Source organism: Trachurus japonicus, chromosome 17, assembly GCF_045865225.1.
Source record: "Trachurus japonicus isolate A0001 chromosome 17, Traja_1.0".
NCBI lineage: Eukaryota > Metazoa > Chordata > Actinopteri > Carangiformes > Carangidae > Trachurus > Trachurus japonicus.
In genome coordinates this window covers 23,585,056-23,609,592 of record NC_140923.1, presented here as the reverse complement: position 1 = coordinate 23,609,592, position 24,537 = coordinate 23,585,056, and the positions used below count along the sequence as shown (strand labels likewise).

Genomic DNA, 24,537 nt, shown 5'->3' with positions numbered 1-24,537 from the left:
CCTGTTGCTCATCAAACTCATCAAATACACAATCCAACAACTCCAAAACGCTCTGGTGGACAAGTTGTGACCTGAACATTCACCACGCTATGATTGATTGATTGATTGGTTGATTGATTGATTGATTGATTGATTGATTGATTGATTGATTGATTGATTGATTGATTGATTGATTGATTGATTGAAAACTTTATTGAACAACATTAGACAAGTGTTCAAAAGGATTAAAAACACAATAAAGCCCAAAGACTTATTTCCATTGTGGTCCTATATTTGATGGTAGACAGTACACATAGATTTAAAACAAGGAAGACAAACACACAACACATGGACTAAAAACATGGGAGAGAGACGCTACGGGAAACATAGACTACAACATTGAAGAGAAAGAATCATCAATAATCATGTAACATAACGAGACAGAGTTGTTTTCGAGGCAAATGCATAGCCGGAACTACACTCCAGACACGGCTGCTGGGCGGAGGGATTTCAAAAGCGCAAGTATTTCCAAATATTTGCTTCATGCGTCGTAATGTTACATAATTGTACATGATTATTTCATAGTGTGGTGAATGTGCAGGTCACAACTTGTCCACCAGAGCGTTTTGGAGTTGTTGGATTGTGTATTTGATGAGTTAAAGGACAGGGGACCTGTACCATTCATCTCCATTGTGTTCACTGAACAGCTCACGTCTCTGCCCCGCCGATCTCAAAACAACATGCACCGATAATTAAAAGTAATGAACCTACTCCTATGACGATAGGGATTATGGCGGTAGGCAAATTTGCTAAAATGTTGAACTATCCCTTTAACATCCATCGGCCGGTAGGTGTTAAAGGGTTTTCAAATATATAATCTGGTCACTTTCAGATGCTTCATGTGCTCATATCTGTGGCTGAACTACTTCAGATTACATCCATCCATCCCTCTATCCAAACCCTGCTTGTAGCTTGTACCCATCCAGAATCGGCGTCTCCCGGATGCTGAGGGTGCCGCTGGAGTTGGGCCCCTGACCCCGGGAGTTCCTCAGGCTCTCCCTCGCCTGGCCTCCCATCAGCACTGAGGGGATGTAGTGGATCTCATTAGCCGCCTCGGCGCTGGCGCTCTTCTGGGGCTGAGGGATGCGGCGGCGTTTACACCAGCGCCGGCGGGTGTAGAGGATCAGGACCAGGCACAGGATGGACAGCAGAAGGGCGATCATCCCGCCCTGAGGGGAGGAGGGTGGCATTTGGAGCAGAGACAGGGAGAAAAAAAAGGGAGAGGAGAAAAAAAAACAAAGAGAGAGGAAAAAAGAGAGAGTCAAAGGCGAGAACAGAGTCAGAGACTCTTGCCAAGTAGAATACGGATCAAAGTCACAGTCATGATGCCAACAGTAAAATCTGAAAAACATTGCCAGTGCAATTTAGTGAATAACACATACAGTGTTTTTAAACGGCAGCCGCTCTCACACTACATTAGCCACTTCACCTTGAAACAAAGGACAGCGAGGTTCAGAACATGGCTGCTGACTGATTGTTAGTAATTGAAGGCCATGTGGAACGTGTGCAGAGGTCAGCAGCTCCAACCAACAACTTATCTTCAGGGACTTGCACTCTTTAAATAGACTGGATGCCCACTGACAGTACGACATCGATGCTAAACCATCCTGACTTTTTAAAGAAATAACATGTATACACCTTCTTGCTGATTTGAGGATATTAAACACTTATATATTAACTACTGTCTGCTGCTCATTTAGCACCTACAGGAGGAAAAGGGTATTTCTCATTGCTTTAAAGCAGAACTATGCAGGATTTGGGCTGTAATTATTGTGGCTCAGAGTCACTGTGATGGTTGAGTGACCTGTTATGAAGTGAATGGGGTCTAGGCCAATGCGCTCACCCCCCCCACTGGCTGAAAACCGCACTTGCAAGATCAGTCGTCCGTCTCGGTGTTACAAATCTCGTCAATGGATAGAAGTATCGCGAGAAACTGCTTTACGGCAGTACGAGATAAGAACGCATATGACGTCATGCATGTCACGAATCGTGATTGGTTTGAGTTCGGAAAGTCGGAGGAAACCATGGAAACATGAAATGTTTACTGATGAAGTTCAGCTTGTGGCTAACAGGGAGCTAATGCTAACACAGATACACACACCATGGGTCTTTTATAAGATAATGTAATACATCATGACACACACACACACACCTTCGCGTTTTGGAACCTTTATTCCTGTGTGTGTATGTCTGTGTCTTTGTGCCTGTGTGTGGCTGTATTAGCGTTAGCGCCGTGTTAGCATTAGCTCCGTGTTAGCATAGCGTTAGCTCGGTGTTAGCATTAGCTCCGTGTTAGCATTAGCGCCGTGTTAGCGTTAGCTCGGTGTTAGCAGGGCTTAGCAAACAGCAGTAAACACAAGCACGTGTGGGGGGGTGGAGGAGGTGGCGGCGGCGAGTTTTTTTTTTTTTTTTTACGACAGTGACATGTGCCTACCAGAACTGTGGGGGAGCTCCGGAGAGGGAAAAAAAGAGAAACCAACGAAGGAGCGAGCTATTTCCGGCCGAGCTGCATAGTTCTGCTTTAAATCGTTGTATTTGTGGGACTTCCTGACTGCGCTAGCTTCACGGCAGACTCACAGTGATGACAAGACATGATGGGTGCAGAGATCGAAGACGCTCCGTAGACATTTGACATTTCTTTCTTTTGTTTTCCATGCAGTTCAGGGATGACATAGTCAGCTCGGGCAGATACGATGCTGGGAATCGCAGATGGCAAATTCAGATAATGACAAGACAAAAACAAAAACAAAAACATAAGCTAAGTGGCGTGGGCTGTGTACAGTAAGGTTTTATTTATTTTGGCGTGTCAGTTTCATTCATCTCTAGCGCGGGCCGTCAGCATTCTCACAGTGGTTGCTTTGTGTTCTCCTTTTTAGCAACATCACCACATTTCCTGATAACAGAAATCCACTTGGCCCACGTTATAACAAATGCGGGATGATCATTTATAAAGTATGGTCCAGGTGTATCCTCCTCAGAGATGTGTGCTCTCCAAGGGTCGAGAAAAAAGAAAGAAAGAAGAAAAAAAACTGTCAATGGAAATACAGGAGATAGAAGTTTATTGCGACTTAAAATATCCGCTCAGAGATGTACTCCAGGAAGCGCTGATCCCAGATGACTGGGTCATTTCACATGACCACTTTCATTTTACTCTTTTTCCGTCTGATTTTAATGACTTATGAGGCTGTTCCAGGGGTTGAGGGATGCAGCAGCGTTCGCATCCTGCGGGTGCGGAGGACGGGGCACGGGCATAAGATGGACAGATGAAGGGCGTTGAGCCTGTCCTGAGGACAGGTTAGCAGGGAGGACGGAGACAAAATCTGACAGGAAGTGAGGGAGGACGAGAGACAGCGCAAATGGAGAGAGAGTCAAAGACAGAGCTGGGGGAAAAAAAAAGCGAGCGCAGAGTCGGAGGATCTGGCCAAAGAGGAGGATATGGATCAGAGTCAAGTCAAGTCAAAAGCACATAGCCTGTGGAAACACAGGGGAGAGACAGGGGTTGTCAGTTTGAATATCAGACCGTACTTCCCCATGAAAGAAAGCAGTGGGAGCAGAATGCTGCTCAGTCTTACTCATTCTTTATCTAATTCCATTATTTGCATTTGTAAGGTTACAGAAAGGAACTATTTAGAGAAAGTGACAGGAACGATGTGATAAAATACAGACGCGGTTATAATTTCAACTCGAAGACACAACGTTGGCCTGTACAGTATGTGCAGTTTACCACATCCGCGTCACCTAATCTGATGCTACCCAGTTGAGAGCGGAAATCAAAATGGGATACTTTGTGCAGTTTGAAAAAAAAAAAAATGTCAGAAAGAGTTATGAAAATGTCAAGGTGACAGCACAAAGAGAGAGGGAGATGGCAGCAATTTGCCACTGGAGATGGATTTTAAAAAGCGAGTGAATCCATCTCAGTCAGACAGTTACAAACCCATTTAAAATTAGAACAAAAAGAACTGGGTCTCCCTCCGGCCAGATGCATACAGATGTTCCTGTCTCTGGGTGAACAATACTCACCCTGACACACAGGCTCCTTTTTTCTAATGTCACTAAAACTACTTTTAAAACAGAATTATTTACCTAATGACAAACAAAATAAACAGAGTAATAATAAGGACTAAGAAAAAATCTGATCTTTAAAGAATGAAAGAAACAAATTGGAATTAAACTTTGCCAGTTGAGTCAAACACACAGAGGGCTACAGAAAGATAAGTAAAAACGATGAAAGGAAAACTGGATTTAATCAGTAATTAACATTTAAAAGATCCATTTTCAAATATATCAGGGGTTCTCACGCTGAATTAAAATGTGGTTTTCAGATGCTCGTATTAATCTAAAGTAGAGGTCTATTTGCATAAGTTGTTTGCTTAATCTGCATAGTCAAGGACATTAACAAATGACACCATGATACGAAGCCACTTATGCAGGAAATCTCCATGCGTGTTGGTCAGAGAGGAGGCCACAGTCACTTGGTTAGAAATGATTCAATTTCCAGCACTTTGAAAGTCACTGATAACGTCTCACTGATCACACTCACATAAAACAATGACTCTGTGCTGGATACAACCATATAGTGTGTTAATGCATAACATGTCAGAGTGGCATAAATACTTCCCATGTCTTGTTTAGGTGACTGGAAACTACAAGTATGACCCCAACCAATCATCGAGCTCCACCATGCTTAAGTTCATAGGTCAGCAGGGAACCGTACTACAAACTGTCAATCAAGGATACTGTAGAGCTGTGTGTGATGCTTTAGCTCAAACACAAACACGAAAAGGAAAAAAAAAAAAGATTGTGGAGCCGTCCCTGGGTCTGGTGAAGAGGACAGTGTGGACCGTCTGTCCTCCACGGAGAACTTGAGCTAAGTGAACAAATGTGTATACCTCAAAACCATTCACTCATGGTGCTTTTCCACTACACAGTCACAGCACGGTTCCATTTAGGTGCTTTTCCATTACAGCTGAGTTCTTCATAGGTCGTCATATCACGGCGGCTACGGCCACGTCGTCTCGCTCTCTTTTTTTGATCCTCTCGTCAACTCCAAAGTCACTCGTCTGCACCTCGATTACGGACCACAGCGTGGTTTTCCACACAGTGCTCTAACTCAGGTGAAAGAACAACAAAAGTCTCAGTACAGATCAGTGGTCACTGCTGCCACTGTGTTTTTAAAATTAGCGGGTTTGATTCTCGTTTGGGGCGCGACTCGTGACTCTTCTAGTGACAACGCTCTGGCCAATCAGTGGAAGGCAGTCAGTTGACATCACGTTTTAGTATCGCTTGGCTCGCTTGGAACCTGGGCTGAGGCGTTACCAAAAAAGTACCAGGTACTAGAGGCTAGTGGAAAAGCAAAAAAAAAACAAGTAGAGCCGTGCCATGCTGTACCACACTAGTGGAAATGCATCTTTACACAGCACACATGGAGCGGGCTAACAAACCTTCACGGTGTGTAAACAATGCGTCAGAGCGCTCTGTCACCCTATTGGTCAATGTTGAGGTTCACGTCGAAGGAGATTCAAACTCCCACAACAAAAAACACAAAAAAATTCGAACATGCCAGACTTTTTTGTCGGGGCCTTGTGGAGCGCCCTAGACGCAAAATTGCTGTTCCTCAGTTAAGTGACACTACGGCGCGTTCATAATCGGCCTGAGTTTGTTGTCTAATCCAGCGAAGGATGCTACATAATATTTTAGTACAGTATGTGTTAAAGTAATAGCTATTGATATTTGACGTAGGGCTGTGAGACACTTATCAATCATTAATGCATTACCTGCAGTAGATTCAGATCAGCATGCTCCCAGTTTAGAGAGGCAGCTGAGTGATGAGGCCATCCACAAACACCTGGTTCACACACTTAAAAAAAAGCACACTGGAAAAGCTCATATCAGTTGGAGGTGCTTGCTTGATTCTGAATATTTTCACTGCTTTATCTCACCGTCGTCAAACAGCTGACATTTTTCATGTATATATATATATATATGCACACACACACACACACACACACACACACACACATACACATACACAACACTGTATTTCAACACACAAGCCCGCTCTGGCTCTGAAACAGCTGAGTTTCAGCTGTCAAGTTTGCCTGTGCTAGTACCAGTGGATCTGATCCCACTGCAGGTAGACAACCATAAAGAACCCAACGCCCTGCACTTAATCAATATTCTGTCAGGTTTGAGGGAAAGACGCAGGCACCAAATGCAGACACCAAAGACAGGGTGACGGGATAACCAAAATGTAATTTATTGAACAAAAAAAAGGGGCAAAAGCAAAATGTCTCTGAACAAAAACCAAAGTATCAAAAGGTCAACTGGCCAAACTTAAAGAGGAACACAAAGGGTCTCCCACAAATTACAACAGGAAATAAGAAAATACAAAGGAAATCCAAGCACAAACTCAAAATCAGAAGAAACCAAGGACCAGGTTAGGGGTAAAACATGGGAGTATAAACACAGACAAAAGGAAGACAGCGAAACACAGGCGCCAACACATTAGGGCGGGGCAGGTGCTGATGATTAGAGACAGGAAAAAGACAAGAGATATTTCAAAATAAAACAGGAAAAACTTCAACTAAACCAGGGAACACATGGAGGACATGACATGTTCTGTATTATGACAATTTTTCACCAAACTCAGTGTGCAGATCGATAAAATCGTTTAGCATCATTTATTGTTTGGGTTTTCATCCAGCTGTTCTTTTATTCAGCCTCTCCAGTTTGATTAAAGTTATGAATGATCTATTTAATGTGTTTAAGCATGAATCCATTTAAAGAAGAACAAATATTTCCCTAAGGAGTTGGTGGATCCTTCAACTTGTGAAGTCGCCAGATATTGCCTTTTATTTTTTACCGCCCCCCCCCCCCTTTTTCTTTTAATATGAATATATTCTTGTCCCAGTCCATTGTGCTAATGGTAACTATAGTGGTCTTACTGTAGTCTCTACCCTGGAAACGTTGCCTTATCAATCCCCAGAAAAACAAAAAAACATGATATTCTGAGCTTGTGTTCACTCTAGAGGGCCCTCCTGTTCCAACACAAACAAACTGAAGCTGTCCAATGTCTATTTCATTCTTTCTGACCATATCCAATGAATGATGGAAATCCTGGTATCCCTGTCCACGCTGCTTATCTAAAATTCACGGCTCTGTGTTTTGACCTGTGTAGACATCTGTATTGATTAAAAGTGAGACAGGCGACTAAAAAATGTGTCTGAAACAAATCCGGTGTAAAAGGATACAGGGAGCGGTGGAAGGACAGTGGATAAACGATCTGTCAGAACTGTGAAGGGGGGTGGGAGAGTACATTTCGGTGATGGGAGTGGTGGGTAGTGGATCTGAATGCAATTTAAATAGAATTATTGTTGAAAAAGAGCTTGAATTCAGCTATTGGTATAATGAACATGGTAAAATAAAGATAGTGTGGAGGAATTTTCTGATTGAGCAAGTGAACATATTTATATATAAATATCAAAAGGACAGGTTTAATGTTAAGCGCTGCCATTGTTTCATTCATTACTGAGTAAACGAGAAGATGTCAAATGTCAAGCACTTTGAATGGTTCTCAATCAAATCTACCTCAGTGACAAATGTAATTCAAACCCATCAACATGCATTAGCGCCCGTGCGTAGCAGGGCTAATACAGGCGATATGGAAAGAACCGGTCTAATGCCAGGCATTACTTGGAATCAAAGTGAGGACTAAGTGGGCTGTGTCCTCTTATAGAGCCAATAAAACCAAACCACATATCAAAGCATGCCAGCACTCAGGGCCTATAATCCACTTACTAACGGATGAGGATGATGTTATAATGGCTCCAGTGCTCCTTATGACTTACACTCCTGTCATGTAAGTTCTGAATGGAGGAGAGGAGACATGGCCTTTCTCAGTCTGACAGAGCAGGCATGGTATTAGCATTGAGCTATCAATCTGTCACTTAGTCTTTGGATATGAGGCATTAAGACGCAGGAAGGGGGGAAGATCTAGACTATCTGACAGTAACAAGATAGCAAAAGGAAGTTTCTTACTTTAAATATAATACAATTTTGCCATAGCCAAAGGGTCACTGATTGAATCTGACGAGCAAGATGCAATATTAATGAAAGAAAAAGGAAATGAGGGAAATTGACAGTATTCATACTGAATGGTTATTCCACCAACTCTTGAATTCAGGGTTAAAGTTGTCCAGGTGAAATATTTGATACTTTGACTAAAAAGAAATGGAATGGAATGAAAGTGGAGGTGTGGGTCTCATTAGAAACCAACAGTCTGAGCTGGCACAGATGACATTTAACAAATATGAGGGCTACAACCTTGTTTCACACACACACACACACACACACACACACACACACACACACACACACACACACACACACACACACACACACACACACACACACAAAAAGGTTACTCCACTAAAACCTTCTTTTGTCCTGCTATATGTTGAAAGTTTGTCTAACTGTCACCAACAAGTCTGGGGGTTGAGCTCGGCTCTAAACTATGTGTGCATATTTTATGTAATGATAGGGAATACAATTTGCAACATCACATAATATTCTGCGGTACTTAATACAATTCCATCTGTATTCTAATGGCTTCACCATTCTCATTATGTCTTTATTTATACTGGAAAATCAGTGAGGGTAAAGCATCGTTTACAATTATGTTGAGTACAAAATAAAAATACAAGATGAAATAAGAACACCAATTGACCCTTCGCCAACTCCTCCCACAAACGGGTATTGTCCAATCCTACGTTAGCAACCGTAACTATAGGCCTGGCAAGCTTTCCGCAGTGAGTCATTACGTTTGCTTTTGTGGACACATTTTGAGACTAGGACGAAAAACATTTGTTTGTAGAGAAGGATGTTGTTGCTGCTGCTGCTACTACGGCGGTGGCGGCAGCGGCAGCGGCAGCAGCAATATAGAGATGTTCAGATACGAGCGGACTTTTTTTTCGACTTGAGCAAGTGTAAATATGGGGATAACCATATGTTCACCTCCGAAATGACAGCTGTACTTTTAGGGCTTTTACCTGGGCTTTTAGGCAAGGGATCCTCCAGGCAGGGACTGCTTTCACTGACTGATACAGCGGTGGGAGAAATAAAACAGCAGCAAAAGCTGTATGTGGTTCACAATCGCCCAAAAACTTGCAGTTTGACAACCAGTGAGATGACCTAAGTCTTCGTGGGTTGATAGACGGTAAAATTACCGGTCCTTACTGCTGCTCTGTACATTGTCCAGTCGTGTCGTTGAACAGATGTTTTATCCTCCTGCGCGAGTCACGTCACTGAAAACTCTAAATGATCTTTGTGACTTCTTCTCTCTATTATCTCATAACAGTTTATCCAGAAATTTGCTGATATTTCCTTTGAAATCGATACCAAATATTGCCAGGAGCATGGCTGGGAGTGAAAGCTTGCCCGGCGTAGCAACAGTAACCAAGGGGGCGGGGCTTACGCGAAGGGTCATATAAATACGACTTATTTCCAAAGTGCTGTGTACTGAGTTCCAGGTGGATGCTGTAAAGAAGTCAAGAGCAGTCTTTAAAAACTTAAGTATGAACTAAAGGTATGTGAGCTGCTTTAATGTCCTAATTATGCCTCATTATATCCAATTATGTTACTGATTGTCTCTTTCCTATGGAACTGTATCTCACATGTATATGATATATTTATCTGGTTTCAAGCATGAGTACAATTTCATATTCTCAATCTCAACTGGATAAAAAAAACGTTTAACTGTTCAAGCGACTATCGTTTCCAAAGTTTTCATCTGCTCAAACCCAAAACTCATTTTTGCGCTTGTTGAGGCGTGACTAATTCATTTGGCGCCGGTGAACGAGATGTTTCTACAAGCAGCCAGAAAATTAGAAACATACAGCAGAACGCACGGAAAATAATCACTCGGGTGTTTTGCATAGAACCGTGTGACAATCAATTACTATTAGTCGGGGAGTTGTGATGATTATTGAGTCGTCGAGTTCAGATAAGACAGAGTCTTGTCCTGAGGAACACAACAGTCATGTAAATGTACACTTTAAATAAGATCTGACTTACTTGCAAAGACATTTTAGTGCTTCAGCCTGTTTTGCATAGTCAAATCTCAGCTTCAAAACGAGAAAAAAAGAAAACAGAAAAAGGATAACTTACTCACATTTTCTCTTGTAAGGTCAATGCACAGCACTTAGACCCTCTAATGACACTATTGTGATGTAATTGCAGTATAAAGTATGAGCAAGGTAAATGCTTTTAATCCCTGAATTTATAAATTGAATAAAAGTGGTGGCAGAAACTTGTCCATTTATCCTCATGGAAGCAAAACAATACAACCAGGCAGGTACAGTATGGCAGCCAGGGGAACTTGAGGGGGGGGGGGGGGGGGGGAAACAAAAAAAAAATTGAGAGGAAGGATGAAGAAACAAAAACAAAACAAAACAAAACACTGCAGTCAGCGTTGTCTGTATAGGAAATTAAATTGAGGCTAAAAGTCCAACGATTCATTTTCTTTCAGCATTACGTCGGCGCAACGTCCTCTACATCTGCAAATGGACAATGAGGCAACCAAGCAGCATGTAACATCCCAGAATCTGTGCAAGTCTGATATATTAAAAGCATGCTGTCTGCTTTATAAGACACTGGCCCTCTCACTTACATCCCAACACTGAGAGGAAATTATTTGATGCCGATGCCACGTTCAGTCTGACTGGCTTTTCCTGTGTGTTCGCTGAGATGCAGACGCAAGAGAGGAAGACAAAAATAAAAAATAAAAAATGATACTGTACATCACAGACTTCAGAGTCTGGTCATCTGGTCCTGTGACTTCCTGGTTATCGGACGCTGCTCTGAACTGTAAAACTGTGGTTATCTAACAGTTCACCGACTAATATGTGCTCCATTAGTGTAGAAAGTTCAGTGGTGAACTTTACTAACAGCCAACAGGGAAAGCTTCAATACATCATCCTGTGAAGGAAGAGGAAATAAAGGCATCCAAGCTCAAAATAGTCTGTACATTAACTCCAGAAAGGTTAAAAAGTGTAACATGAGATTGTTTAAAGCTGCATTAACTGGCTGCCTGGGGCTGCACACAAGTCAAAAGCACAACAGACATAGGGCTTAGTTGTTGTGGCGTGTTAGCAGCCGGCATGGAGGAGGCATTGGTGTCGATTTGAAGTTGTGTTTCTTTCTGCCTGACACTGACATAAGGTTTATATTCGCCCTCCGTTACCTCTAGTGTAGACTCACTCCAGAGCTGGAGCTACGCTCATTAAAAGCTTTCACTATCCAAACTCACACCTGCAAAGCTACCAGACCCAAGCCTTTTAAGAGAAGTCCTGTGACCCAGTCCCTGCCCACAACAGCAACACACACAATAAAGCTGCTTCACAGGAATGGTCAGGGGCCGGGAAATTTTAGACAAATTTAGGCAATTCTGAGCAACAAGAGACAGAACAGGAAAACATCATTACAATTTCCATTCTGGATTAGCTGAGGTTTGAACTCACAACCTCAGACTGACCCTGAACCAGCCCCCACCTCATGGAGCTAATTGGCTAGAGGTGAAACCTGGTGTGTGGCTTCACAAATGGACTAAAGCAGTCACCATGGTGACAACAGCTGTCAAGGCAGATGTCAAAGTGTCAAAAATTATGGTAACAAGACAAAAATCTGAAAATACACATGTTGAATCTTGACAGCATGGAAATGTTGGTGATTTGTTTTTGTAATAAGTGATTTGCTCCTTAAAGGAATAGTTTACCAAAAAATTCACTTCAGTTATTCATTATTGACTCCCCCTCATGCTGATGAATACTCGTGCATCTGGAGACCCACGAGGCCGGTTCCAACAAAATTCTTATATGAGAGTAATAGGGCCCGACACAAAAAGTCCATGAAACTACAAAAACCTTGTAATATTCCTCCACACTGCTCGTCCACTGCAATCCAAGTGCCCTGAAGGGACATAGTCCAGAGTTTACTCAAAACTAGGACATTTTTACAGCCTAAACAGTCCTGTATTGAATTTGCCTGAGGCGCGCTCTCGCCTTCATGAGCGTGCATTGACAAAAAATTGACTGTAATTGTTGCCATAAAAACAGAATTCCAAATTAAGTTTTTGAGATAAAATTCTGATATTTGCCAAACTTCATCAACCACAACTCCAAAATATTGTCAATATTGTCAAGGAAGATTGAAAATGTATTTATCGAGAATTGACTGTTATATGTTTACAGTCAAACATTTTCATGCACTTTTGGCTCAGTTTTCCAAATATCAAACATCCGGGTGCTATTTTTGTGGAGGACAGTCTGGAGATGCAGTGTAGTAAATTTGGTGTCAACTGCGCAAACATTCTGGGAGAAGAAAAGGTTAATAAGTTTTACAGTATTTGAAAAAAACTGAGTGATGGACTTTATAATTTGTACTGGATTTAATAGTACATAGGTTTCTAAAGTATTGGGGCTACATTTTTGATGAATGTTGCAGAACTGTAGCACATACGGTTGATTTGTTAGGACATTTTTTAGTTTTTAAATTGCTGTGCAGCTTAGGCTGCCTGGACCCTAATAACAAAAAAAGTCATGGGCAACAATTTGGTGTATCAGCTGTCCACACATCCCAAGTGATTCCACAATGCCGTCAGTCAGCAGCATTCTCAGCATTCTCGCTTCTTAAATAATGATGGAGGGGGAACTGGGCTAATTATGCTTAATTACAAATAACTGGAGCATACCCTAATTGTCTGGTTTCTGCTACTCTAACAAAGTTACAGCCAACATTCCGTTTCGGTCTCTTCCCAGCATTATCTTACTCCTTCGCTGCACAATGCTCCAGCCCGTCTGCTTTTTGGTGCCGAGCATGTTCAGTTTATCAGAACTTTTATTCTGCAAAAAGCAGCTGCTTCTGGAATCAAAAATGAGCTTCAGATGAGTTGGTGATAACTCAGAATTTGACACAACAACAGGCCAGGTGTCAGACCTCTGACCTGCCGTTCGTCTCTCTTATATGTTCAGTGGGTGGAATGGGGTCTGGTGTTATACCCACTGAAAGTTACATCAGAGTTAGAAATAATTGCCCAGTCAAAGCTTTGTTGGTGCTTTTAGAGACACTGAACTGAGTAGACATGTAGCTCACAAGCTCTAGAAGCTATTATTTGTGATCACCATTTGCTGTGATGCGGCTCAGCCCTGAGCCTGGTGAGTACTTACTTGCACAAGTTTGCCCAATACTTTTACTTTCAGTTGTTGTGTGTTTATATAACGAAAGTTATAAAGTTATGCCGTAAAATAAATGAATTATAATTTCAACACACTTCAAAATTGTATTTGTTAATCACTAAATCTTATTTATTGTTCAGAAAAAAAGTCTCCTCCTCTTCTTTGACATGAGTGCCTTAATACTTGGAATGATTTATTGTCATCCTGCAGCTATTTTTTAAAAGGGATAGTTGAACATTTTGGCAAATTGGCCCATTGCCTTATAGTCTTAGGAGTAGGTTCATTACCTTTAATTGTCAGTGCAAACTATTTTTAGAACGGCAGAGCAGAGCTGCGAGCTGCTCAGAGCTACGCTATGGAGGCTCGTGGAATTTATTGGTTTCCCTCCTCAAATACACAATCCAACAACTCCAAAACGCTCTTGTGGACAAGTTGCGACCTGTACATTCACCACGCTATGAGATAATAACGGAACGTTACTAGACGGAGTTGTTTTCGAGGCAAAGGCAGAGACTGCTTGCAGAAAAACTGCCCCGACGGGAACGTGCATATGCGGTTTTGCATGAATTTACCTCGAAAACAAAGTTCTCATAGTGTGGTGAATGTACAGGTCGCAACTTGTCCACAAGAGCGTTTTGGAGTTGTTGGATTGTGTATTTGATGAGGGAAACCAATACATTCCACAAGCCTCCGTAGCGTAGCTCTGAGCAGCTCGCGGCTCTGCTCTGCCATTCTAAAAATAGTTTGCACTGACAATTAAAGGTAATGAACCTAGGACTCCTAAAACTATACGGCAATGGGCCAATTTGCCAAAATGTAGAACTATCTCTTTAAATGTATGTTTGATTGAAGTCGATTTATTTTATTTATTTATTTTTGTGTGCAGATGTGTTTTGACTTTTTTTCTTTTTTTTTTTTTACCTTTGTAGTGCTTATTATGTTCTATTATTATGTGTGTAATTAATACACTGGTCTTGCTCCCTGCTAGCCGGGCAGCCACCACAGCCAGCTGGGCTACTACCACTACTAACTGGGCTACCACCACTGCTAACTGGGCTACCACCACAGCTAGCTGGGCTACCATCCCTGCTAGCCGGGCCTCCACCACAGCCAGCTGGGCTAACACCACTACTAGCCGGGCCTCCACCACAGCCAGCTGGGCTACCACCACTGCTAGCCGGGCCTCTAGCACAGCTAGCTGGGCTACCATCCCTGCTAGCCGGGCCTCCACCACAGCCAGCTGGGCTAACACCACTGCTAGCCGGGCCTCCACCACAGCCAGCTGGGCTACCACCACTGCTAGCCGGGCCTCTAGCACAGCCAACTGGGCTACCACCACTGCTAGCTGGGCCTCCACCACAGCCAGCTGGGCCTCCACCACAGCTAGCTGGGCTACCACCACTGCTAGCCGGGCCTCCACCACTGCCAGCTGGGCTACCACCACTGCTAGCCGGGCCTCCACCACAGCCAGCTGGGCTACCACCACTGCTAGCCGGGCCTCTAGCACAGTCAGCTGGGCTACCACCACTGCTAGCTGGGCCTCCACCACTGCCAGCCGGGCTACCACCACTGCTAGCCGGGCCTCCACCACAGCCAGCTGGGCTACCACCACTGCTAGCCGGGCCTCCACCACAGCCAGCCGGGCTACCACCACTGCTAGCTGGGCCTCCACCACTGCTAGCTGGGTTACTACCACAGCCAGCTGGGCTTCCACCACTGCTAGCCGGGCTGTGGTGGAGGCCTCCACCACAGCCAGCCGGGCTACCACCACTGCTAGCTGGGCCTCCACCACTGCTAGCTGGGCTACCACCACTGCTAGCCGGGCCTCCACCACTGCTAGCTGGGCTACTACCACAGCCAGCTGGGCTTCCACCACTGCTAGCCGGGCCTCCACCACAGCCAGCCGGGCTACCACCACTGCTAGCTGGGCCTCCACCACTGCTAGCTGGGCTACTACCACAGCCAGCTGGGCTTCCACCACTGCTAGCCGGGCCTCCACCACTGCTAGCTGGGCTACTACTACTGCTAGCTGGGCTACCACCACACCAGGCCTGGCTCCCACCACCACCAGCTGGGCTTCCACCATTGATAGCTGGGCTATCACCACAGCCAACTAGGTCCCCACCAGCTGGGCTTCCACCATACCAGGCCAGGCTTTCTCCACCTCGAGCTGGGTTCCCATCACACCAGACTAAGCAATTACCTCAGTCAAGCTGCCAAACTGAGCAACAATCTCCACAAGGTAACGAGGGGGTTAACCCCATACACACACATGAGGACGCGAACACTGCTCCCCAAGCCTTCTCAATGAACTATTACACACCACGCAACACTGCAACTGCGACTACACACAGACAAAAGGATACAAACACTGTTTCTCAAGCTTGCCCATCTTCAATTAACAACACTGCAGTACGAAATAACAGCGTGATCAGAAAACAACGGACCTATAAACTTTTTCAGACTGTAAATCATGCGAAGGTGATCTGGGACCCGAATACAAAACCTAAAGGAATTTTTGGTGGACACTTAAATATAAGGAGTCTTACCTCAAAAACAGAGCAACTTGAACATTTATTGTTGGAATCTAACCTTGATTATCTGTGTCTATCTGAAACGTGGTTAACTCGTAGCATAGCATTGCAGGTTACAATGGGGAGCATACGTCAGTCCGACTGCCCACAAGTCCGACGGCTCATTTCTCCGACTACCCATTCTACAGTGTTGAGGTTAGGTTTAGGGTAAGGTTAAGGGTTAGGGCTACTTAAGTCGGAGAAGTGGGAGGTCGGACTGATGACGCAAAAATAAAGAAATGTATGGTCGGAGTCGGAGAAATGGGTGGTCGGAGAAATGGGTAGTCGGACAGACGTCATGCGCCCGGTTACAATATCTTCAGATTAGATCGTAAAAAAGGGAAGGGGGGTGGGGTTATGATTCATGTTAAAGAAGGAATACAATGTAGAGAAATGGATTTGCCCAGCCATACTTTAGAATGTGTAGGGGTTAAGATTACACTTTCCCCAGAAATGTCCTTTAATGTTATTGTTTTGTATCGACCTCCTAATGAAAAGGATTTGTTTTTTAAAGATTTATCTGGTATTTTGAAAAAATTTAATGGTAAAGAAATTATACTAATGGGGGACTTCAATCTGAACTGGCTGGATAAAACACGCAGAAAGAAATTAAAGGATATATCCACTAAATTTCAGCTGACTCAAATGATAAAAAACCCCACAAGAATAACAAGATCCTCAAAAACATTACTGGATCTAATTTTTACAAACGGAGTTGATCGTATATCAAAAACATATAACTTAATAACAGGTATGTCAGACCATAATCTCACCTTGGTAGCGAGGCAGCTGTCCAAGTTGAGGTACAAACACCAAAATAGAATGGCAGGTAAGAAACATGGAATGACATCAAGAAAACTAAATGGGAGAGCATAGGTAATAATAAAAACTGTGAGCAGGCCTGTGCTGAGTTGATATCAACATTTAGCACACTTCTGTCTAAATACACTAAAACTGTACTTGTCAAGCAAAGTAAACAGACTTTGCCCTGGTTTAATGACACCTTATCACACCTAATGAAGACAAGAGATGCAGCTTTAAAAAAATCTTTAAAAACTGGCCTGGAAACAGATCACCTGATATTTAAAAGCCTTAGAAATAAGGTCACAGGACAGCATCGAAAGGCAAAAGCCAATTTCTTCCTTGAGATAATTAAACAAGCAAAAGGAAACCCTAAACTGTTATGGAAAGGCATAGACCAAATCAGTGGAAAAGCTCGACCTAAAAGCACTCCCATAGAACTTAAGTTAAATGGTAGTATGCAGACTGACAGTTTAGTTATCGCAGATGTTTTTAATGATTATTTTCTCAACTCTGTTATAGAACTGGGAGGTAATGTACAACTCCCTGTTGTTCCAGCTAATGAGACAAATGCATTGTTTTTTTAAAATGTAGATGAGGCAAAGGTAAATAAAATGTTATCATCACTGTCAAACTCAAAGGCTAAAGATATTTGGGGAACTGATACTGTTTGTCTTAAAAAATATAAGAATGTTCTAACTACCCCCATCACTCGAATTATAAATCTGTCACTGAATGAAAACATATTTCCTAGTTCATTGAAGAATGCCATTGTGACTCCTGTCCATAAATCAGGTGACAGACAGGAAGTGAGCAACTACAGACCAATTAATATACTCCCGGCTATCTCCAAAGCTGTCGAAAAGACAGTTGCTGAACAACTGGTAGCTCATTTAAATAAAGAAAACCTACTGCATCCTATCCAGTTTGGGTTCAGAGCAAACCATTCTACTGAAACTGCATGTTGCTACTTCCTTGAAGTCGTTAAAAGCAGCCTTTATAAAGGAGGGGTGGTGGGTGCCTTATTTCTAGACCTAAGAAAGGCGTTTGATACAGTTAATCATTCAGTGCTCCTTTCAAAATTGTCAACATTTAAACTCTCAGTTAGGCCCTGTCCCAATTCTCTCCCTTAAATCTTCCACTTGGTTTTGAGTGCCCTCAACCGTAAATTCCCCTCGTTGAGGGAAAGCGGCAGAAAATCTTTCCCTATGGAAATGGGACACCACTAGTGTAGTGAACGTAGCGAACGTGATAACATACGTCACATGTTTACAATTATACCGGTGGAGTGTGCTACTATTTTCATTCATGAATAATGCCGGCGGTTCCGCTGTTGTGTTGCCTGTTGCGTTGGCTGTGTTTGTTTATCTCAGTCAAAACAATTTTTGTAATTAGTCATTGTTATCAGAGATTAGCGGGGCTAACGGTTAGCTACCTGTTTAACTTTAATAACTCAGTGAATCAATAAACGGTCCGTGAAAAAATATTTTCTCCAGCGGATATCTGAGTTACAACATGACTGAGCTAAGAGGAGTAGTTTCATGTCGTGTCCGACAACGGGAGGGTTTTAACAGCTGACGTCCTGCTGCTACCACCGTTAGCTTTGCTGCCGCCGTTAGCTTAGCTACCGCCGTTAGCTTTGCTGCCGCCGTTAGCTGTCCCTGTCAGCTGCAGCCACTGACGCGACACCGTGATTCCCCCAATAAATACCACACATAGCGACACAAAACACACACAGAGAGAAATAGTAATGTTTCTTCAAGCATTTCAGATTTGTCTAAACGGCGATCGAGCGTGACAACGGGTAATTTCATTTTCCACTTCGTTTTAAGCCCGCATCGGACCTCACTACATTTTGAGGGCTGATTTTAAGGGCAAAATCGGACTTCCCCTTCCTCCCTAGAGTAATGGGACACCCTACCCCTACACGTGAACGCGCAAAATGTAGGGTTAGGGCAAATATTTAGGGTTAGGGGGAGAATTGGGACAGGGCCTGTATTAAATTGGATCCAGTCTTACTTACTTGACCGCTCTCAGTGTGTGCAGATCAATGATAAAACTTCGTCTTCAAAAGCCTGTGTGTTGGGAGTGCCGCAGGGCTCCATCTTAGGACCGCTGCTGTTTAGCACATACATTAATGACCTTCCATCTGTGTGTGATGAAGTAGGGACCCTGATGTATGCGGACGATACGGTCCTGTACACTGCTGGGAAAGATCCCGAAGAAGTAGCTGTGAAGCTGTCAATGGCAATGGAAAAAGTTACACGGTGGCTTCAGTACTCTCGTCTTACACTTAATACTAATAAAACGGTAACCATGTATTTCTCAAATAAACAACGAAATACTGTTTTCCCAAATATATATGTTAATGGAGAAATAATAAAAAATGTCAATGAGTTCAAATACCTGGGTGTGATACTAGATTCCACTCTTACATTTAAGGGCCATGTTAAGAAAATGAGCCACACGCTGAAATATAACTTGTTAAATTTGAGAAACATCAGGAACTCATTAACAGTTGAAGCCGCGAAAACTTATTTCAATGCCATGATTTTGTCACATTATAATTACTGTATGTCCTGTTGGTCTCAGGCAAGTCCATCTGTCCTGAAACCCATCAGGTCACTACACAAACAAGCACTGAAAATATTAGACAGAAAGTCACGACAGTATCATCACTGTGAAATACTAAACAAATATAAAATGCTTAGCTTTGATAATCTAATGATGTATTCTAATGTCCGTTTAGTGTACAAAATAATTCATAATGTTGCCCCTCCCCCATTGAAAACCTTCGTTAAACTCGTAGCTCTGCCTTTGTTCAATCTGCATTTTCTTTTAAATCTGTCAAATCATGGAACAATCTTCCAACTAATCTGAAACTTTGTACAGACTTCAATGTATTCTCCCGGGAAGTCAAACAATGGATCCTAAGAAATCAGACATGTCAGCATTAATCATGAGCCTAAATTATTTTTAACCTTGGCAAAGTGTGAAGTATTTTAATAACTGTATGTTTTGTTAACTGATATGAAATAGGCCTATGTCCTGAGTGTTTGTGATGTGTGAGAGGATATGCATATGTGTATGGATGTTTAGAATGCTATGTAAATTGATAATTCTTATATTTCTATTGTTCTTATTCACCTGCCCAGGGACTACGGATGGAAAGTAGCTAGTAAGCTAAATCCGGTACAAGGCATCTCGTCTCATCTCGAGACTAATGTTATTTTGTACATTGTCCCTGATACAAATAAACTTATTAAACTAAACTAAACTAAGCTCTCTAAATATATTATATTCATCTTCTGTTGATTATGTTGGGAGATAAAAGACTGAACACTAAGGTACATGTTGTTGGAAGTTGATTTGTGGAAATAACAAACAGCTATTAGCAACCATTAACACAGCTTCAGTGTCATGTGAGGACAACAAATGAGTGACTGTAAAGCGATCCATTGTTAATATCACAAACACTGAATGTAAGAAAACCTTTTTTGTTCCTACTGAAATAGAGATTGTTGTGTTGTTCTTGTTTTGGTGGGAAAAAAACAACAAGCCATGGTTCTGTGTTGTCTGCATCACAGATTCTGAGGCACTACAAACAGACCGGGCATTCGGGCTGTGTGCCGTCCTCACCACCCATAGGGAAGCTATGGATTGGTTTGTCTTGCTCGGCCAGCTTTTCAAAAAACACGCCATGCTGTGATGCTTGGGGAGCGGCTCTGGAGGCCGGGATTCAGCCCCGGCTGCTGCTTTACAAGTGGTCAGGTCCGCATTGATTTAAGATTTATGCGATCAATGCTATCAACACAGGTTTCAGGAGGGTCACCACATGCATGTCAATACACACCGAGCAGAGCTGTGTCACAGCCACAATCCCCTTCACACTGCAGTGTGGATCCCTGTATCTCTCAGAAACAATCGTTCCATTATCAATTTTAATATTTTTCAAGCGCTACTGGAAGAAATGTCATGACTAATCATAACATTAGATTCAACACTGAGAGCTACCTGATTATTATGCATTAAATTAAACATTTACTTTAGAACTATGCAGGATTTGGGCTGTAATTATTGTGGCTCAGAGTCACTGTGATGGTTGAGTGACCTGTTATGAAGTGAATGGGGTCTAGGCCAATGCGCTCACCCCCCCCACTGGCTGAAAACCGCACTTGCAAGATCAGTCGTCCGTCTCGGTGTTACAAATCTCGTCAATGGATAGAAGTATCGCGAGAAACTGCCTTACGGCAGTACGAGATAAGAACGCATATGACATCATGCATGTCACGAATCGTGATTGGTTTGAGTTCGGAAAGTCGGAGGAAACCATGGAAACATGAAATGTTTACTGATGAAGTTCAGCTTGTGGCTAACGGGGAGCTAATGCTAACACAGATACACACACCATGGGTCTTTTATAAGATAATGTAATACATCATGACACACACACACACACACCTTCGCGTTTTGGAACCTTTATTCCTGTGTGTGTATGTCTGTGTCTTTGTGCCTGTGTGTGGCTGTATTAGCGTTAGCTCCGTGTTAGCGTTAGCTCCGTGTTAGCATAGCGTTAGCTCGGTGTTAGCGTTAGCTCCGTGTTAGCGTTAGCTCCGTGTTAGCGTTAGCTCGGTGTTAGCAGGGCTTAGCAAACAGCAGTAAACACAAGCACGTGTAGGGGGGGTGGAGGAGGTGGCGGCGGCGAGGTTTTACGACAGTGACATGTGCCTCCCAGAACTGTGGGGGAGCTCCGGAGAGGGAAAAAAAGAGAAACCAACGAAGGAGCGAGCTATTTCCGGCCGACTTGCAAAGTTCTGCTTTAAAAAATAAATTGGCAATAATTGTCAGTGTTTCAGCAGGTAAATTACAAAGTTTTTCTCAGAGATGGTGTTTCTCTCTCAGTACATTCTAATTTTGAAGTCAAAGGATTTCATTTTTCTACACCAGAATATTTGTGCTAAGAGAGAGAGGCCTTTGAAATGACATGACATAGGGGGATGAAATTGACAGAATATACATGTGAAAGATCACATTAAAGAAAAACGCTCGGGTCAGTCTGGTCAGTTTTCCTCTGGGTGGTGGGGCGGCACCATGGAAACCGTCTTGGCTACAGCCATGCTAACTCGCCACAGTCATGTACGCCCACAACAGATCAAAAGATCCTTTTGAAATATTTTAAATTATACTGGAATCTTTCATGGTTAGTAGCAAAATAAAAAGGGAGTCTACATATCTGCTTTTTAATCCACATGCTGGCAAAGATTTGTAATGCCCAAAGGAAGCATGTCATAACACAAAACCTGTTGGTTCCTGACATGTTGCAGGCTTTTTTCCCCCGTTTACATCCTACTTTATTTTCTTTCTCCATCTGTCACCAAAGCTTTAGCTGCATTTGTGCCACAGAACAAAACCCTCCTCCCCCTCTTCCTCCTCATTGCTGCTGTACGGCATGTGAACATGTTTAATTACATCAAAAATATGTACACAGTATAAAAAAATAACTTTTAAAATGTTGAAATGGGAATAAGTTGCAAATCTTAAAGGGATAGTTCAACATTTGGGAAAATTGGCCCATTGCCATAATCCCTATAGTTTTAGGAGTAGGTTCGTTACCTTTAATTGTCAGTGCAAGATATTTTTAGAACGGCGGAGCAGAGCCGTGAGCTGCTCAGAGCTATGCTACGGAGGCTAATGGGATTTCTTGGTTTCCCTCATCAAACTCATCAAATAAACAATCCAACGACTCCAAAATGCTCTTGTTGTGACCTGCACATTCAACACGCTATGAGATAATAAAGGAACATTACAAGACTATAGGGATTATGGCAATGGGCTAGTGTGCCAAAATATTGAACTATCCCTTTAAAGTGAAAAGAAAAAACATCTAAACTATCACCTACCACTACGACTGCCACAGCCTGTGTCTGATTGTTGCCTCAGTGGTCCTCTATCTCTCTCCATCTAAAGCGACATGTTTCAGCTGTTTAATGTCTAGCTATAACATCTGAGAGTCATCAATAATTCACAGAGCTGTAGTTACATATCAAACTCTTTTTTTTGTTTTGTTTTAGCATCCGCACCAGCCGGTGACAGCTCGCATTTCACACATGTGACTTTAGCTCAGCGAAGGACGCAGCCAAGGTAACAAAGGCAGCGGAGAATGACCGAGTGAGGGCTGCCAGTGGATTGCTGAGAAGGTATACAGTTTCCTTATGGAAAGTCATATACACTGGCTTACATGTATTTCTACTGGTGTGCTTTTTCTACAAATACCTATCTCTGTTTCACACACACATCTTCAATACAGCACACTGTCAGGGGTGGGGCTGAGGTGATGAGTGGTGAAGGTAATGTTACCCTGTAATTCCAGGGGGTAATGACCCAGAGAGTACATCAAAGATTTTTCACAGATTTCTTTTTTAGGTCAAATGGAAAGAATTACTGTGATTTTCTCTGGAAAAGGAAAATAACTTTTGTGTGTGTTTCACTGAACTCTAGAAGATATGACCAGGATCAATAGATATTTTAAGAAACTGACGGTACTATATGTTATTTACTAACCCTCCTCGAAAAAGTGGATGCACTGTTACTGCTCAAACTTACAGTACAGTATGTCTGCCAAAGCACAAAGCAGACTGAAGAAAAAGCAACAGTCCAACAGTATCTGCCACCTTCCACGTCAGACAACATGCGGCGCTGACAGACTCCACTGCTCCTCACCTTTTGGGTTGAGTGGGCACAGTCAGGGGCAATTTTCACACTACTGATCCACACAAAACTTTGTACCTCCAGGGCTTCCAGGCGGCCGAGGTAAAAGAGTAAGATCTGGCCCAGATTCTGCACCGTCCAGCAGAATCGTCAGAAGTTCTGTGACCCACACTGGCGACCTTTGTGGATTTTTCTATATCCTGGGGCGCGCAAAAGGGGGTATTAAGGAGAAGGATTCTAGAGGCCCATGACTGACAGGGGCCCAGAAAGGCTCCTAATAAAATTATAATACTGACAAAAATAATATGACACTAAAGCTAATATCTACTAAAGGTTTGCGTGTATTAAAACGTGTGCAAACGTGATTGCACGCGCAAACACATGTGGAACCTGATCTACTAACCGGGCGCACCGAGGATTGCGTCTCTCAAACGGGCAAAATAGCACGTGCAATCCATTTAGCGTGTTTGCCTTGATGAATATGTAAATATGGGCGTTTATGCCAGAACGCGCAAAATACTGGAAGGAGTAGATGCAAATTGATTTATTTAGCGCACGCAATGTGATTTACCAAACCAGGAAGAGATTGCGGTGGCTTTTTGCGTCTTTATTTACCACGTCTGAAAACCATGTACTAACTGATACAACTTTGTGAAAACGTATGCGTTTATTGATTTGATGCCTAGAGCACCATGATCTTACATCTCTGCATCTCCTCACGTCTGGGTAATTCTCTAACAGTTTTTCAGCCGTGTTAAAAGTCTTTTACGCGCCGTCTGTCCTGCAGTGTGCTCCTCTCCTCTCCTCTCCTCTCTAGTACCTGGCTGCTCAGCTCCGTCACGTCACCGCTGCTTTCACCCGTCTTTGATCCCTCTGGTCAGTGGTCAGAGCGTTTAGATCCGTGTGTCCCACCTGAGCTCTCTATTAATCCACTGGATCATGGGCAGCACACACACACACACACACACATATTATAGGTGTGTGATTGTCGCTGCAGCTGCTGCCTGTTCGTCACTATGTGATGAGTTGGGCCCTGTAGCGATTTGTGTTTATTAATCTAAACAGAGCGCGAGAGGCATGAACACACATGCTGTCATTGTATGCATCGGATCAAATGTCATTCTGTCCCTTTGTCCGTCCAGCTCTCTGTCCACACTCTCCATGGCGGAAACGATTACCACGCGCAA

At 43.0% G+C, this 24,537-nt stretch overlaps 1 protein-coding gene across 6 annotated transcripts in view; it reads right to left on the bottom strand.

Annotated features, from left to right (window-relative positions):
- Positions 1-24,537, bottom strand: part of astn1 (astrotactin 1) — an 840,736-nt gene that overhangs the window by 667,974 nt on the left and 148,225 nt on the right. For all 6 annotated transcript variants that reach the window (XM_085804088.1, XM_085804090.1, XM_085804091.1 and 3 more), the window contains exon 3: positions 958-1,208. In XM_085804088.1, coding sequence (XP_085660214.1) covers positions 958-1,208 — 251 coding nt within the window. The remainder of the gene's footprint in view (positions 1-957; positions 1,209-24,537) is intronic.